Here is a 12,362-nt window from a genome sequence, read left to right on the forward strand (position 1 = left end):
GGAAAATATTTTCAGCTTGGAGGCCTGATAGATATATATGGCATAATTAATTCCTGTTGATATGTAATAATTCCAAATAAGATTTTTAAGATGTTAGAATTTTAAATGCATATCTGAATGATCGGAGATACCCCCATTTTATGCCCTATATATAATTTTTGGAAACAAATATTTTGAAGAATGAAATTAAAAAAATAAGGAAATACGGGTAATTGCGTCAAAATTAAAAAAAAATTGGTTTGCACCATGTTATTAAAATCTGGCGGCTTTCTATTTTTCCGATAAGGATTTAATTTGATATCAGACTTCGATTACATATCAGATTAAGATTTAGTCTAAGATGTAATTTAATTTCAACAGGCGACTTATTCCCTGATTTCCCAGAACACGATTTCCTCGCTTGCTGAACTTTCGTATTAAACTTTGGGACATGTTGTCATTGTTTTTATGATTCTGTTCAGGCGTCATCATTAAAGAATGAGATATGAAAAATAGTTGGCATTGAGCACATATTGTAATTTTATGTGGAAAAAAATCTGGCTTCATCCTTAAAAAAATGCGGCTTATCATTCACTTAATCTTTCTTTGGTGAAAGGTAGTTTTCGTCTTTCACTCATATTTCGTAACAATCATGGACTTTAATTTAGTTATCTTAGTAAAAATAATAACCTTTGTTTCGTGAGCGTGCTTTTTTCACCAAGAATTAGTTCATATTTTGATAAGCATTAATTTTAAGTACCTGAGTAATGTTTCGAAAAAGGCTTTCACGTTGTTAAAAAATAACTTGTATGTAGTTGTTTTTAAATCGAATTATTTTAAAACTACGTAGTATAAATTTTTCTGAAAACTATTACAAGAAAACTATTTCTCTTACATTTACGCAATTCATTTTCCATTAGTATAATTCCACTATTTTTTATTCTCGAGTTAATTCCTGGATTAATAGATAGATTAATATTAATTAAAAACAATTTTTTACTTGTTAACATGCCGTGCCAAAAATTGAATATAACATTTTATTTCATTTAAAACTAAAAATAAACTCGCTAAATGCAAGCATCAATACAATTAATTTTTTTTTCTGAGATTCTGTTGTTATGAGATATAACATTTTAATAAAAATTTATTTATCATTGGAACTCAAGGCACTTTGTAGCGCATATATCATATTCTACTTTTATTATTTGTCCGTGTGTCATTAGAATTAATTTGTATACGAATAATATCAATAACAGTTTACTTATGCGTAATAAAAATATATAATATACAATGTAAAGTGACTTGTGATAAGAATAGGTATGCAATATATTTAATTTGAAACAAATATCTCAAAATCTGTGTATGCCAATTCTTGACCTCCATATGGTATGTAACAACATCCATGAGAAGGTTGAACTTTTCCTACAGTAACTGTACCATTATGGTTGGCACGCCCAATGAACAATGGTTCACCAGTTTCAGTTTCACCAGCTGGCATGGCGTTCGGTGGTATATTTCCACCTTCTACCGGAACCCAATATCCAGAACCAGAACATAAAACTTCATAATCGGAACAGGCATGTTCTTCTCCGCCCCATGGAATATAGCATACCCCATGACCTGGATGCAATTTTCCAGGAATTAAAGCGCCTTCATGACGGGCTCGAGCTAAAAGCAAATTTCGAATTATTATTCTGGTAACGTTAATTATATAATTATATACCAATATATAATTGTTCTCCATCAAAACCGCCTTCCATTGCACCGGGCGGTACATTGCCTCCGGAGCCTGCCACCCAACACCTATTTAGGAAAATATATCAATTTAAATCCCAGATTGATTTTATTATAATAAAGTTTAAAATTTACCCTGGACCAGCCCCAGCTGGAGCTGACCATCCTGGTTGACTTGCAGTAAGAGCGGCAGCTACTCCTGGTGGAGCAGATTGAGATTCTAGAATAATTAAAACAAAATCATATATATTTCATTTTTTACTTCTGTAATTTATATTAATGGAATATTGTCACACCTTCAAGAAGCCAAGTACCAGAAGCGCCCCAACCAGTACAAACACCTATGAAATTAACGGGGTATAAATCGGGATCTTCATGTGACATAAATGCGGCAGCTTCACCTATCAAATCAGAAAACATATTATTGCAATTCTAATGATTAGCAAATAATTTGATTTTTCTACCTTCACGTCCAACTGTAATGACGCCATCGTACCAGCGGATCCAAAATCCACGGAATTCTCCAGGATTTAAAATTCCAGGTGTATCAGTTTCAACAACATCTGGTTTAGTCCTATTTTTTCTTATAACTGATTTAGTATTTTGCCATCCTCCAATGAATACCTCATACATTGGATCAGACTCGTTCGGACCATTGGTCAAAGCTAAATGAGCATCATTCGGAGAACGTACTTTAAATTGGAAACAGGAACCACTTACAGGGTGAAACTGGTATGTTAAGTTATCTGGCGTGTTAATTTCTAAGAAGAATAATAGTTACGTCATATGATGTATGTATTTATGTACTTATGGATGTATATTATGCTTTTATTTATGCATGTGTTATGCTTAAGTTAATTTAATATTTTTAAGAAAAGGAAGATTATTTCAGTTTTTTAAACTCCTAATTAATTTATAAAGCATTAATTATCGACTTAACAACTATGTAATATAAAATAATGTAGACACGTATGTATGTACACATATATCCTGACATTACGAAAAATCAAGGCCTAGACAGTCGTATAAAGGCAAATTTAGTATACCCTTCGAACATAAGTTCGTATGGGTATAATGAAATAAGCTTGGAAGGTTTTTTTAAATCAATCCTTTAGTTTTAATAACACAAAACTTTAAGAATGTAAACACTAGTAAAGTAGAAAGAGATTGAATTTTAACTTGTTCTAATTAAAAATTTGAAAAAAGTTTGATTTTGCGGGAGATTTATGATGTTAAAAAAGGCCCTCTATAAATCCCATAAGAATACATGTAAATCATTCAGCTCTGAACTGACACTTTTTCTTACGACCCAGGCCTGTATTTCAGCCAGCCGTGGTTTGTATGAACAGAATTATATTAGATCTTCCTATGTACATATGCTTACGTATATACAGTGAATCAAAAAAATTTCCGTACACTATGTAATTTTTTATAAAACTTATGAAAATTGTAACTTCCTTGCAATTAATTGGAAAAAAAAAATAGTAGGCGTACAATTTGCAGCATTTTCTTTCAGATTTATTTATTTGCTGCAAATTTTCCAGTATAAAAAATGGGGATTCCCCAAATAAAATAGTAATGGAGCTATAGTTGGGAAAACTCATTCTAGTGTTCAATACATAATAAAAAATTATGATTAGTAGAGAGATGCAGGAATCTTTAGAAAAAAAATGTAGCCACCAAACTGTCCGTAATATACTACACAAACCCGGTTTTCACGGTCGTTCTATACGAAAAAACCTTTACTAAGAGAAATGAATCGTGTTAAAAGGCTTAGTTTATAATAGGCAAACCGAACGACTTCTGGAAAAAAGTTGTATTTAGCGACGAATCGAAATATGTATAATATTTTTGGATCAGATGGTCACGCGAAAGTCTGGCGCCAAGTTAGTAAAGAATTTAATAAAGAAAATGTATCTCCTACTGTAAAACATGGTGGTGGAAATTGTATGGTCTGGGGTTGCATGTCAGCTTTTGGAGTGGGAAATTTGGTGTTTATCGTTGACAAAATGGACAAGTTTGGCTATTTAAAAATTTTACAAGAAAATTAGCTAACCAGTGTCCATAAAATGGGTTTAAATGAAAACCATTTCGTATTTCAGCAAGACAATGATCCAAAACATTGTTCAAAAATTGTTAAGGAATGGATGTTGTATAGAGCTCCAAAGCAACTAAATTCACCGCCACAGTCTCCAGATCTGAATCCCATCGAACACTTGTGGGATTTGTTAAATAGGCGAGTCAGAAAACATCAAATTAGCTCCAAAAACGAATTAAAAACAGCATTATTGGCCGAATGGGGCAAAATAACTCCTCAAGATTGTGCCAATTTGGTTTTTAGTATGAATGACCGCCTTAAAGCTGTTATTAAAGCTAAAGGCTTGCACACTGAATATCAATTATTGTTAATTGATCCAATTTGTTATAGTTTTTTCCTAATATGTAATAAGTGTACGGAAATTTTTTTGACTTAATTTTAAAGAATGTTTTTTGTTTTTGTTGTTATTTTGTGTTATATTTAAAATTGTTGAACTATTTTTTTTTTGTTAATAGTCTCTAAATAAAATGAAAAAATGAATTTGAATTAAAAAAATTATTATAACTTGTTTACTTTATGTTTAAAATAAGTTTACCTAAAATATTTACAAGTGTACGGAAATTTTTTTGACTCACTGTGAGTACGTTATATGTATGAGTATTTTTTTCCAAATAGCTTAATTATTGATGACATCACATATCATAGACAAAGTGAAGGTTAAAATTTATTGTTAGCCAAACACAACAAAATATGTAATAAATGTACATATCATTTGCTAACACATAAGTAGTTACTATCAAAGTTAACTCAATGCATAATTACTATATATCAAGGTAAACAGTGAACAACTAGACAATTTGAATTTATGTACGAGTATAAGAAAAGTAACTCTTGCACTACCAAAACAAAATTTTGTTCGGTAGTATATACGTTAACTATGTATAACTTTATATGTATACATTTATATGAAATTTGAATTCCTTTTAGTTGAAGTCAACAACAAAATAATACTATTTCGTCATTTTGAAGATTTTCATTTATAAATACGTATATAAAGGGTGTTTCGCATGAGGTGGCAAATAATTTCTGGGATGATTCTTTGATCAGTTTCTAGCAAAAACTTGTAAAGAATGAGGGCGGTGCAGATATACTCGTTTTCAAGCTACAGCCTGTTGAAAAAAAAGGTACCACACACAAATAAAAAAGATTCCTGCATACAAATAAAAAAAAAATAAAAAAAATTTTCGAGAAATTTCGAGTTTTGTAAAATTAAAACAAAAATTCAGCCTCAAAAATTCCGTATCTCGAAAACTATGGCTCAAATCAAATTAATTGTAAGACAAAAAATAAAGAACAATTAATCGCCTGTACAATAAGCTCCTAATGATAACTCTATGCTATACGGTTCCGAATTTATAAGCATACATTTATATATGCTTATATCTGCACCTCCCATCAATTAAATTTTTTGCTGGAAATTGATCAATGAATAATCTCTAAAACAATTTGCCACCTTATGCGAAACACCCTGCATAATATAATATGTATGTATAATCATATAATACATACATATGTACTCTTTATATTCATGTTATACTGACGTAATCACTGTTTTTAATTCTAATGTTTTAGTAATTGATGAGTGATGACTAATGATCGTAGGAATGAGATATAAAACCATAGATAAAACTTATTCTAAACAAAACGTAATTATAAGCACTTTATGACTCAAATGGGGAAAAGCTTCAAATTCAGAAAAGCTCTTCGAATCTCTGAGTTCCAGAATGTTTGAATATTATGTACGTATGTATTTATTAATGAAAATGCAATTATTGTATTATGAAAATGAAAAAAATTGTTGATATTGATAACGAAGTTTCAGAGAAAAGAATTTGAACTTTTGTAAAAAATTTTCCGCGGCGAAATGTCAGGATTCATAAAATACATAATATTTAAATGAAACAAACAAATTGTCGCTGCGAATTTAGCAATAGTCTAAATTCATATTTTATTTCTCACTTTGACTATTGTACTATACATTACATTTACGTGCTATTCTCCTTAAGAAAGTTGTATATAAAAGTGTGTAAGACGCCTTTTGGACAACAGATTTATTTAATCTACGATTAAATCTGAATCTGATGAAAATCTAAATCTGATATCAGATCATTAAACATCAGATAAAATCTAATGAAAAAAAAGAGAAACCTATCCGATTATCATCAGATTTAAAAAGAAAACATGACGGAAGTAAAATTTTTAAAAAGGTTTTGTCATGATCAGCTATTTTTGATTTTTATTTTTTTTTTTTATTTTGTTTCTAGTTTATAGATTACAAATTTTAAAAACTTTGCCATCAAAAGTTTGACGTAAAAGTATAAATAGAATCTGATGTATAAATGCACATCAGACTTTATCGTAAATTTAGCCTGATGTATGACTGGCACCTAATAAAAACAAAATCCGTCGAGCGACGAATCATCTTCCCGAGAAGAGCAATTAACAATCATTTTATTTTGAAAATAAATAGAATTAAATCTGTTTATTATAGCATGAAAAAAAACTTCACTTCGCTCTTGTTTTTGCTTCGGTAATACCGCAAATAAACAAATTATGCAGATACGCAAAAGAAACGGAAAAAACATTCATATGAAATTTCAATAGCAGACAAAATAAAGGTTTAAAGGTTTAAGGATAAAAGGTTTAAAGCTTCTTAAACTCTCCCATATTCAAATTTGTAATGCCATATTCAATAAATATTCTCCCATAATTAATTTGCTCGTTTATTTTACACATCTCTTACTGGGATTATGACTTTGAAATGTATTCTTTTATAAATTATTTTCAATTTGTGTTCCAAATCTTGTTAAATAAAAAGACAATACTCAAAAATTTAAAAAATGAACTTCAATCGTTATGTATTGGAGTGCAAAATATTAAGCCATTTGTTTTGAAAATTTGTTATTTCGGAAAGTAAGTTGAACTTTATACATATAAGTACGTATATAATAGAATATATACATATGAACGTAGGTATATGCGAGTACAATAGAAGATAACAAGTGGGATTTTCAACCGCAGTAAGAATTTAAGACATATCTTAAATTTAAAGTACATAGTATTTCCAATTGAATTTGAAAGTATGGTATTTACTATTTAGTGAAATATTTGATTTTCAAATGTTCCCAACTTTTTCATATTTTTAAATAATCAGAAAAATTATTGCGCTTTTTTATTTGCTTGCCAATGCCGTTTCTGTTTAGTAGCATTTTCAAAATTTGGCCAAAATTATTTAGGAAAAGCACATATTTTATTTTTTTGTGGAAAAACAAATATTTTGTCCACTTTGTTAATTTTATTTTGTTTACCTAATACTTATTTTTAACCTTACAGAAAACTCTTGTAACCTTACAGCAACTGGAGTCATGTTACTGTCTAAATTCGTTAACATTTCATGTATAAATCATATATGTATGTACATAAGTATGCGTGAATATATGTATATCTGCATAACAGTATTTGTGCACGTAATAAGTTTTGTTAATGTGTTTAACTTTATTTAAACATGCACCTTAAAAGTTTTGTATAATGTGTGCATGTACATATTGTTTTGGTTTATATGAAAAATTCCAGCTTAAAAAAAGATTTCTAATTTATATTTTGAAGGTAGCATACACAAAAACAATCCAAAATCAAATAGTGAAGATATGACATCATCTTAACAATTTGAATATTGAAGCACAAATAAAAAAAAAACAAACCTACTTATAAATTGAATAAAGATTGAACACAGGTATATACAAATATATATCTGTCTTCATATCATTTGTACACATAATAACGTGCATTTTATAAGCATACATATATAGATATATATATATATATATATAATAACTTATAAATTATAGCACATATCTGTAATTTAGTTATATGAACATAATACACATATTTTTATGAAAAATACAAATTATATACATATATTATACACATACGTATATAAATATACAAATAGTTATTATACCCATTTTTATTAAATTCATACATACTAAATTTCAAATTTTGTAAGAATTGCCTATAATACTGTTTGCCTATAAATAATATTGTTTTTTCACTTAAATAACAAAATATTGTGAAAATTAAATCTTACGCTGAATTACGTTTGTTAATATACGCTGAATTAGAGTTGTTAATTGAATTTTTGAATCACAAACTTGGTTCCAATTTAACTTTAACTTTAAATGGTATTCGTGATTTCTAAATTTAATTGTGTTATAATATCGTGTACATTCTAAAATCTACATATATGTATATGTATGTAACTCGTATGTACAACTTATAAGAACAGAAACATGTTTTTTTATTTACATAAAAAATATGTGGATAACTTATGATACTTATAAGAATTTTGACACACGCACTTTTATTTTAAAAAATTTGGCCGATTAATGTAGATATTGCAGATAAATATATACACACATATATATATTTAAAATATAATATCTACATATGGAAATCTGTATAAAATTACATTTTAAAAAATTTTATTATCTAAATAATTTCACGTATTTCAATTTTATAACTTTATTTTTAGAAATTGTATAATAAAATTGAAAACGATTTTTGAATATACTTATATACATATACATTTTCATTTGAAAGTTATACATATTTCAAAATATAAAATACTCCATTTCAATATGCATATATTTTTAATATTGTTCCAAATTTCTGTTATAGATAAATTTATGTCTAAGTAACTTAAATGAAAAATAAGTGGATACTTACCGACCGGCATTGTAATTTTATATATCTAGTATGTAATATGAGTTTAATAATTATTTGTAAAATATACCGTATTTTAAAATAAGGTTATATAAAATTAATAGATACTTTATCGCCTTTTATGTATTCACAACAATTTCTCGATTTAAACTAAAATTTGACTAAATTACTCATACAATTATATTGCTTTTATTCAGGGCTGTCGTTTGGGATTTTGAACGAAGCTTTTTGCTCCCTTTTGTGTACGTGTGTTCGAATATTCTACTTCAACTAAAGCTGCGATTTAGAAATCATGTATATTTAAAGCTCCTTTTTAATAATAAGTACTTGTACCAAAGCATATTTTTAAAATGATAACTTGGTGAAACATTGATTTTATAGATAGATATATGTATGTAGTTTATTTTGCGTTTATTTTTCTTACGTTTTACATCAAAATATAAAATTTTTTTTAATTTTTCAAATTTGTTTCTTAATTTATACTGAAATGACTACTTTGAGAGAAACTTCATAAGATATTTAAATTTTTATAATTGTTGAAATAAAAAATTTTGTTTTTATATTTTTAATTTTTTACAGCAATCATCAATATACAAATATAGTATATATTTAATTTATATATACTAGAGATATATAATAGTATCTCAGTAAAACTATAGACTTCTGTATATTTATGTATATGCCGAAGAATGGATGTATGTATGTATATTATTTTCAGATACATTTGCTTGTGATAAGCAGCTTTTAAAATACATATATGAATATAATATAAATGTAGAAATATAGATATTGCTCTTAAATATGGATTGGTTATCTTCAAAAAATAAATTAAAAAAAAACTGCAAACAAATAAGGCGCAAGCATTAGAATACCAGTTAGGACATTGGTCGATGCTTAAGCCCCTTTTCAAACTTGAGAGCTCAGTTTTTTGTAAAATTGTCTCCTTTGTTATATTGTAAAACGACAGCTCTGACTGCTTTTACAATGGTCTAATAATAACAAGGTTTATAGAAATGCTTAGACGTTTGAAAATGTGACGCCATTGGGGAGATATTTTTTTTTCTTGAAAATTTATGCCCTGATCGTCTATTTCGCTATTTTACTCGGAAAGTGAGTAACTATCATACACAATTATTTGATATTGCGTGTCTCGTTTTTTTATAAAATGCATACAAAACTTATTCAGTTTCTTTTTGAAAGTGATACGTTCAGTCCATTATTTGAGGTAAATGCAAAAATCCAATTAAAAAAATGAGTAATTTTATTGGAAAAGTGTAACTCTATTAGAAAATACTGAGAATTCGGATTTGAAAGTGAATAAAAAGCCGATATCCACGATCAGGCTGTTAAAATTTTTTTTGTAAGTTTATCTTTTCTTTTCTATCTAATTCTTCTTTTTTTGCTAATTCTTCATTTCGAGTTTTCTATGAACAAATTCTGAGTTGATTTGCTTTTTCTGTCCGTCCCAACGATAACTCAAAAACTAATTGAGCTAAGCTCACCAAATTTTCACAAAAGATTTATTGTAATAAATGCCAGAACCCTATTTAAATTGGGCATGATCGGGGTACCGGTTCGTGTAGCTGCCATACAACTTCAAATTTTATTTGGCTATATCTGAGAAACTATAAAAGCTGTGGTATTGAAATTTCACACAAACGAATATATTAGTAGGGCCAATGTGTTTGATAAAAGTCGTTGAAATTACTTGGCTCCTTCTGGCATCTGCCATACAACCTCAAAAGTTATTTAACTATATTTCAGAAAATATTAAAGCTATAGTATTGAAATTTCATTTAAACGAATATATTAGTAGGGGCTTGTTTTAATTAGTAGTTATATATGCTTGATAAAGTTCGTTAAAATTTCTTGGCTGGTAGCTGCCATACAACTTCAATATTAGTTTGGCACACACAGTATTTTGAAAAACACATTGTACGCAAATATTGCATAAATAAATATGGTAATACTTGTCTTAAAGTCATAGTCTGTCCCATAGTCACTTTTTATAAAAAGTCCATATAATTTATAAATTTATATAAAAAGAATACACACTAATATGTATGTAATAATTTTTATTAATCATAAAGCATATTAATTAAATTAATATAGTATACAAACTAGTTAAAGAAGTATGCAAACTAATCAAATTGTTAATATCAAATGTACATTTTCTCAAATTTGAAAAAATACACAAAAATCAATACGTCGAGAGAAATTGCACTTTTATTTGCTGTATACATTATTGAAATATTAAAAAAAGGCCTAGGAGGTTTAAATAAATTTTTTAATATTTTAATAACACAAAACTTTAAGAATAAGAAAAAGATTGAATTTTAACTCTTTCTAATTAAAAATTGAAAAAAAGTTGATGTTGTTTCCATATGAATACGTGTAAATTCGTCAGTTTTGAGCTGTTACTCTCTCTTAGGGTCCAGACATGTATTTCTGTCAGCCGTGGTATATTGCAACCGCTGCCATGGTAGTAGTAGTATAGTAGTAGTAAGAGAGGGGGACCCCACCCTGATACGCACGTGGACCCCATGCACTAGGCCATTAGAAAGGCCCATTGGCAACCCTCTAAACCGACACTCCACACCCCCATGCAATCCAACTCCATAGACTTCCTATCCGAACTTCCCCGGCGAACCCCAAAAGCCGATGGCAAGTAAAAGGGTCAGATTTAATATAATTCGTATGTTTTTCCTCGATTTGTTTTCTATTGAAGTTATTTTTTAGTTTGAAAAAAACTATTGAAGAAGTAATTCCTTTTTGTTTGCTTAATATTTTTTTATTTTTATTTTTGTATATTATAAGAGAAATAGACAATTATATATGCATTTATTAATTACTCCTTTTTAAGCTTTTCTAACTAAAATCTTTTTACATAATTATAACTGAACTTTACTAATTAAACTTTACTTTGGTTAAATCGTACGTCGGCAAACTCTTGTGGGTGGGCAAATATGTACTATGTGAGTATGAGTATGGGCCTCTCGATTTTCTTACATTACTTGCAAGAAAAATTACATTTTCAACTGACTTTATTACTTTGTTTTGGAAAATAGTAAATTTGTATGAAATTTTATGTTCTTATCTATATTTATGACTGAATTTTCAAAATTTTTTGAAAAATTTTAATAGTCGCAAGTAATAGTTACCTTCAGATTACGGTAAGAATAAATATTAATCTCCGTAAATGTAACTAGAAGTCGGGGGGGTTCATAATAAATCTCGTTATTTCAATCTGATTTCAATCCCCTTATGAGAAAATAATTGTTTAAATGAAGTCAATTCAACTTCTCTTGGGAGAAAACTAATGGAGTTAGATATACATATGTAAGTAAAAACTACTTATTTATTTAAAACTTTATACTCTCTAATTACAATAAATGGTTCTTAAACTAGAAGAATAAGAAATACGGCATTAATATTTATTAAAATAATGTTAACGCCACTAAAAATTTCATTACATACCAGTTATATAAAAATATAAATACATATGAAAAATTTATATAAAACAAATTTAAATTAAAATATGTATATAACAAGTTACCAACTTCAGTATGTTCAAAATTAAGGAGCCTTGTCTTTACTTTTTTAACAAATACGTTTAAATTTCTAATGGTTCGTATAACTAATAATAGATGCGCAAGTAAATACTTTTTTTGAGGTGGCGCCATTTCCATTTGATGGTAGGGACTCGAACTAATGCTGGTACAAAAAAGTATACATAGATGCCGCTTTTAGTATTTATGTACAGGGTGTGTCACGTAAGATGGCAATTAATTTCAAGGATGATTCCTTGATCAATCTCCAGCAGAAACTT

The 12,362-nt window shown here is 28.2% G+C and overlaps 1 protein-coding gene across 1 annotated transcript; it reads right to left on the minus strand.

The window, feature by feature from the left end:
* Nucleotides 1-953: 953 nt before the first annotated feature.
* Nucleotides 954-8,696, minus strand: LOC129606251 (C3 and PZP-like alpha-2-macroglobulin domain-containing protein 8). Its single transcript, XM_055516460.1, has 6 exons — nucleotides 8,537-8,696; nucleotides 2,178-2,474; nucleotides 2,010-2,114; nucleotides 1,849-1,933; nucleotides 1,703-1,782; nucleotides 954-1,647 (listed from the first exon to the last, which is right to left on the minus strand). Exons 1-6 carry the CDS (start codon nucleotides 8,544-8,546, stop codon nucleotides 1,310-1,312), a joined length of 915 nt encoding a protein of 304 aa, XP_055372435.1. The 5' UTR covers nucleotides 8,547-8,696; the 3' UTR covers nucleotides 954-1,309.
* Between the last annotated feature and the right edge of the window lie 3,666 nt (nucleotides 8,697-12,362).

Source organism: Condylostylus longicornis, unplaced genomic scaffold (assembly GCF_029603195.1).
Source record: "Condylostylus longicornis isolate FDR11 unplaced genomic scaffold, ASM2960319v2 ptg000018l, whole genome shotgun sequence".
Classification (NCBI taxonomy): Eukaryota; Metazoa; Arthropoda; class Insecta; order Diptera; family Dolichopodidae; genus Condylostylus; species Condylostylus longicornis.

Coding starts and splice junctions, on each gene's coding strand:
- LOC129606251 (XM_055516460.1), bottom strand. Junction 1,783..1,848: donor CCAGCTGGGGCTGGTCCAGG/GTAAATTTTAAA, acceptor TTTCCTAAATAG/GTGTTGGGTGGCAGGCTCCG. Junction 1,648..1,702: donor TGGAGAACAATTATATATTG/GTATATAATTAT, acceptor ATTTGCTTTTAG/CTCGAGCCCGTCATGAAGGC.